We start from the raw sequence: 6135 nt of genomic DNA on the forward strand, positions 1-6135 counted from the left end.
ATATATAGACAGTTGGACACTGATACCAGGAAGTAGCCGCCCCACGGCAAAAGCCGCCAAAATCACCCACGGCATCACAGGTGTTGCTGCAGGCCGGCGGTCGCCCACTGGACTATTTCTCAGAAATAGAGAAATTTGTCCAGTGGTGTGACCAGAATCATCTTGTGCTCAATGTGGGGAAGACGGAGGAGGTGATATTTGATCCAAAAGCTGTTGGTGACCACGGGCCAGTCGTCATTAAAAGCAATCGCATCAGCCAGGTGGGTTCATACAGGTATCTGGGGGTCCACATTGACAACACACTCAGCTGGAGGGTACATGTTGGAAGTCTCTGCTCCAAACTCCAACAGCGTCTCTATTTCCTACGCAGACTTAGGGTCTATGGAGTGGAGCAGAGGATCATGCTGTTGTTCTACCGGGCTGCATTGGAAAGTATCATCAGATGCGGCATTGCGGACCGGTACGGCAACCTGACTGTGCAGTCAAGGTCACAGATTGCCGGTCTGGTGCGGACTGCCATGAAGATCATGGGGGTCAGGAATCATCCTTCCCTACGGATGCTTTATGAGCGGTAAAGTGAGCAGTACTTCTTCTGGAAGAACTCTTTCTTTAAGAACGACTTGCAGGGCAGCTTTAACTGACTTTGTCTCCCTCTCCCAAATCCCACCAAAATGAGGGGCAAGGGGCGGATCAGTAACATGCTTGGGAGGCGGGTGGATCGGAGCGTGGGAATATCATTTCCCTCGGCTCCGGTTCACCTGCTCCTAATTTTAATGCACCACACACACACACTTGTATATACACTGGGTGGGGTCACATTCACGGTTTAGGGGTAGAGTTCGCCAGTCGGCGAGCTGGCGGACTCAGTAACAGGGGTTAACTTTCACAAAGAACGCTGGGGTGACGACCGGGGCCTTCCCCCGCTGGGCCTGGGGTTCGGGGGTGTCGGCCGTCCTCCGGTGCCCCCATCTCCCCTTCTGCCCCCGGTGTTCCGTCCCTCCACGCAGCGGGGGGTGGGGTGGGCGCGGCTGCCCTCTCCGCTCCGCTGTCCGGCCCCTCTTCGGCGACGGTGCCTGGGTGCGGGTGGTCCCCGGGGGCTGAGGGTCGGGGGTTGGGGGGCTGCCGGTTGGTCGGGGTGGGGGCGGCTTTGTTGGGGGGGGGGCGGTGGTGGGGGTTGCGGGGTGGGGGGTGCTGGGGGTGGGGGGGTGTCTGGTGGATTGGGGACCTGGGGGCGGCTGGGGCTGGGTTGGGGTGGATGGGGGGCGGGGGTCGTGGGGGGTGCGGGGGTTGGGGGCCGGTGGGGTGCCTGGCGGGCCTGCAGTGCCCCGTCATGCTGCGTTGGGTCGGGGGCGCGGGCCGTGTTGGGGTGGGGGCGCTCCTGCTCCTGGGTTTGCTCTCCGGCCGGTGGCCCTGGTGGGGCCCGGGGGTCGTCCTTTGGCGCTGCCGCGGCCTGGGGGGCCCTGAGGTGTTGCGCTTGCTCTGTCCTGGCAGGGGTCGACGGCTCCCCTCTTAGGTGGAGATTTTCATGCATGCCAGATCCACCACACCAGCATCTATCGAAACTCAGACACAATCTGCTTCCTCCTCAGGTCATTGAATCGGTGGAGGCTGGTGTCTGTGGATCTGACTCGGCTTCGTCTGTCCTTCCTTCCTTTCCTCAGTCTCTCCTTCGGTCTCTTGAGGTCTCCCTGATTTTTTTTTTTTTTTGGGATTTGTTAAAATTGAGATGTTTCTGGGGTTGGGGAAGAATTCTGGTGGGTGGCCCGGTGGATGGTGTCTGGTCGGTGCTGGATTTCACCTTCCTTGGTTTTCTTTGGTCCCCTCGGGTCTCCTGACGGCGGTGTTCGGTTTAGGTGAACGCTATGGGATTTTTTTCTAATAGGTTTTTGGTGAGCTAACAAATACACGCACGCACGCACATACACATACTCACCCACATACAAAAAAAAAAAAATATATATATATATATATATATATATATATATATATATAGACAGTTGGACACTGATACCAGGAAGTAGCCGCCCCACGGCAAAAGCCGCCAAAATCACCCACGGCATCACAGGTGTTGGCCAACCACGTATTCAAGACGTGTAAACATTTATCTAAAACGAGGAAATTGGTTACTTATACAAAGGCAACGCCACCGTACGTCAAGTGTCCGCTTGACAAAACGGTTAGCGTTTTAATAGCATTCCAGCAGAAGGCCGATATGGCTCGTGCCAATCAACATATCGCATACGATGGACTATATGCCACGGAGGAGGCGGGACTTCCGGGGTTTTACCCATCAACATGTTTCCGTTTACGGTTATCGACGTGTGGGCCGCGTCCCAGAACTTGCGCTTCCGCCTTTGTGCCCCTCGCTTGCGCGTTCCCGTTGACGGGTGCGAGGCTGCGAGGGTGTCGTGTCTGTCTCGGTGTCCGCAGCATTTCAGATAGCCGAGAAGCCCTCCCGCCAATGAGCGGGAGCGCGCAGTTGGGGGGCGCGGGTGTTGGAACGCGGCCGGCAGTGGCCGGAAAAGGCGCTGAGGTGTAAAATACGGAAGTCGGAAGTCCGTGGCATGGACCCCATTCGTCCGAGTGCGACTACGTGGCCGCCATATTGCAAAGGTCAAAAGACGAGCAGCTCAGCAGCATCTAATTAATTGCCTAATAATTTTTTTGTTTTTGGAATATATTACCATTGGTATTTTATTTTAACAAAACATTTTAGGGATGTCGTACTCTACAAGGGAAGATACCCAATTATAATTGTGAACAAAATCATTGTTTGGTTTCAACACATTGCCTCAAACCAGCAACTTCGGAGGCATTTTACTCTAACAATACCCATTCGATTGTGCACCAAAACATCACTTTTTAAATATAGCACCCATTTTTTTACCCCCCCGGAAAATAAAAGATAGCGCAACCATCCATCCCTTTTGGAACCTCTGCCTTGGGATTAATAACAGCGTGCAAAGGCAAATCAAAAGAAACGGAACTTTAACTGTTTTATTGATGGTAACGAACCATGGTTTTTTTTATTTGTTTTTTTTCCTTTTTATCACTCATCCAGTAATAATGATAATCATGGCTTTAAAATTAAACTCAACTTTTTCCCTATCATCCAAAGTCACCCTTGTCCATTTAACCCGTGGGCGTTATTTGTCCATTTTCTGGCTTTTTTCTGTTTTTCTGTTTTTTATCAAAGAAAAAGCATTTGAAAAAAATACACTAGGGACCTGACATTTTACCAGGATTGTTTAAAAATGTAGAAGTTCAAATTGGCGCCATGCTGTAATTTATAATTATTACCAAACAGGAGGGAGAGCTTCACACTAAATTGTTGTAATAATGGCCGTTTTTGGCTCATTGACTCCCATTATAAATCACAGTTTTTGATATGCTGTAAACCTGATGTGTTATAATGCATTTTCCGTGATTACTGATGCAATCGCTTCTTTGACGAGTCATAAACATGAAAATAGAGGAATTTGTGTGTTGAGTGTTAACACAAAAATCCACTAGGTGGCGCCAAAGGCTAATAAATGAATACAAAATGCATGCATAAAAAAATTATATTGTTATGACTTATGACCTTGTTTGAGCCTCTAACTATGTCATATGAAATATTCAAATTAGTCTTTTATTTTATATATATATACAGCATAGTTAGTCTTGCTATTAGCATAATACTGCTATTATTGTCCATAAAAAAATCCATTAAAAAAATAAACTAAAATAAAAACTATATATGTATAGATAGGTCTGATGCCACTGAACATTTTGAGCCGTTGAAAGTGAAAAAATATTCATAAATGACTAAGTTATCTCACTTCAAAGGAAATGCCTGATTTTGGCAAAATTACAAGAGTTTTGTGCTATTCAGAAAAATGCCATTGTGAAAAACTGGGCATGCATAAAAAAATGATATTGTTATGACTTATGGACTTATTCAAGCCTCTAAATATGTCATATGAAATATTCAAATTAGACCTTTATTTTACATATATATATACACAGCATAGTTAATTTTGCTGTTAGCTATTATTGTCCATAGAGGGCATTAAAAAAAAGAATATTTTTTTTAAACTATATATGTATAGATAGGTCTGATGCCAGTGAACATTTTGAGCGGTTGAAAGTGAAAAAAATATTCATAAATGACTAAGTTATCACACTTCAAAGGAAATGCCAGATTTTGGCAACAATTACAAGAATTTAATCAAAAAAAAATAACGCCCACGGGTTAAACTTGTTCTCCATCTGTCATCCACTCACTTTCTCTCCATCTTTTCTCTTCTCACACACGCTTTCCGTTTTTGGTCCTCTCACATTACTCTTCAAGTTTGTCCTCTCTCAGGGTCTCTCTGTCATTCTCCCACTTTCTCTCTTCTCTTCTGTTCTCTTCATCTTTTGTTCTTTCCTTCTTTGGTCCTCTCATACATTCACTTTACCTGTCATACTCTCGCGCTTGTTTTCCGTCTTTGGTCCTCTCACACCTTCTCTCTGTCTGTCATTCTCCCACAAATTTTCTCCATCTGTTATGCTTATAAATTTTTTCTCCTCTCACACATCCACTCCATCTGCCACTTTCTCCACACTTTTCCTTCTTTCCTTCTTTGTTCCTCTCACACATTTTCTCCATCCCTTGCCCGGCAGAGCTGCCGGTGGTGTCGCTGCTGCAGAAGACGCCTTCGTCGCCGATCACGTGCCACGCCAGCGGTTTCTACCCGGCGGCGTCCGCCCTGTTTTGGAGGAAGGACGGCGAGGAGCTCCACGAGGACGTGGAGATGGGAGAGCTCCTCCCCAACCACGACGGAACCTTCCAGACGACGGCCCACCTGAAAGCGGAGCTGCCGGCCGACGCGGAGGGCCGCTACGAATGCGTCTTCCAGCTGGCCGGCGTCAAGGACGACATGGTCACCAAGCTGGACAGAAGAAGCATCCTGAGTAACCACGGTAACGCACGCACGCACGCACGCACGCACGCGATCCTTGCGTGTCATTCACACGTCTTCCTTCTCACGTCTGGTCAAGAGGAAGACGCCACTAAGGTGACGCTGGCCGTTGTTGTCCCCTTGGCGCTCCTCGCTCTGCTGGCGCCGCTGCTCGTGCTCCTCGTCAGGCGCTACAAAAGCCCACCAGGTGAGGGACGCAAATGTTGGCCTGCCTGCCGGCAACATTCGGGATCACAAGTCGCAACTTTCTTCCTCTTTTCTTCCTTGCAGCCGACTACGCTCCAGCTTGTAAGTCAAACGTCTTCGCAGTCCTGTCCGGGTCCGATGTCCACCTTTGCGAAAAAACGCTCCACATCTCTCGCTATCTTTGCGTCCCGCAGCTGCTGACGCTTCCGAGCTCGATCCCGAGCCGGCCTCAAAGTCCGTTTCCGAGCCTGATGCCGAACCTGCTTCCGAGTCGGTTCCCGAGGCCCATTCCGGGACCAGTTCCTCGTGACGTCACACGGTGAGTGAGCTGACGCGGACTCCACGTGTTCTTGGACTCTGGATTCATGTCCACCATTTGCTGTGCTCGTCTTCGTGCAGGTGTGGGGACACGACAGAGACGTCTCCGTCCAAGTGCTTGGATTTGAAAACAGAGAGAATTTTTATTTGTTTTGGAGATTTATTTGAGTTCCTTTTGTTGTTCGTTTGATTTGTATGAAATCGTCAGTCACATGGTGAGAAGGATTTTCTTGGTATCAAGCAGTTAATAGCAATAATAGATTTATATCACATTTTTTGATTGTGGGTTTGCCTCCTCTATCATCCTTACTTCGATTCTTCCAGAATTTCTTTCACTTCAACAGTCAGCAGTTAATTGGTACATTTATCACAATGTTGTTGTTTGCACTTATTTGACCTCGTGATGTAAATATTGGACCAATAAAAGGATGATGAATGAAAAAAAAGAAGCAAAATGTATGTTTTTTTCCGAGTTTGGTCAAGTTTCTGGAAGCTCCTCCTGCCCACCAGCGTCTTCTTCTCACCTACAGGACGTAGGACATTCTTAACTAACGCTTCCTTTTCACCTGCTCTCCTGCTAGCTCGTGATGGCAGTGCGACACTGAAGCTTCGATACAAGCTTCAAACAATGAACTACAATTCCATAGAACCACTGCTTCAAAGCTTGTTTTGGCGCGGAAAAAGT

General features: G+C 48.2%; 1 protein-coding gene across 1 annotated transcript; it reads left to right on the top strand.

Annotated features, from left to right (window-relative positions):
• The first annotated feature begins 4633 nt into the window (after positions 1-4633).
• On the top strand, positions 4634-5896 carry LOC147157740 (uncharacterized). The gene is made up of 5 exons (XM_086062933.1): positions 4634-4947; positions 5026-5133; positions 5217-5234; positions 5327-5451; positions 5532-5896. Exons 1-4 carry the CDS (start codon positions 4779-4781, stop codon positions 5440-5442), a joined length of 411 nt encoding a protein of 136 aa, XP_085919059.1. The 5' UTR covers positions 4634-4778; the 3' UTR covers positions 5443-5451; positions 5532-5896.
• Positions 5897-6135: the final 239 nt, after the last annotated feature.

This window comes from Leptonotus elevatus, chromosome 19 (assembly GCF_054856555.1).
Source record: "Leptonotus elevatus isolate MCC_2025b chromosome 19, RoL_Lele_1.0, whole genome shotgun sequence".
Taxonomy (NCBI): Eukaryota; Metazoa; Chordata; class Actinopteri; order Syngnathiformes; family Syngnathidae; genus Leptonotus; species Leptonotus elevatus.

Excerpts from the sequence above, each read along its gene's own strand:
- LOC147157740 (XM_086062933.1), top strand. The coding sequence starts at position 4,779 with ATGGGAGAGCTCCTCCCCAACCACGACGGAACCTTCCAGACGACGGCC. Across the intron at positions 4,948-5,025 it reads AAGCATCCTGAGTAACCACG|AGGAAGACGCCACTAAGGTG; the intron begins GTAACGCACGCA and ends CGTCTGGTCAAG.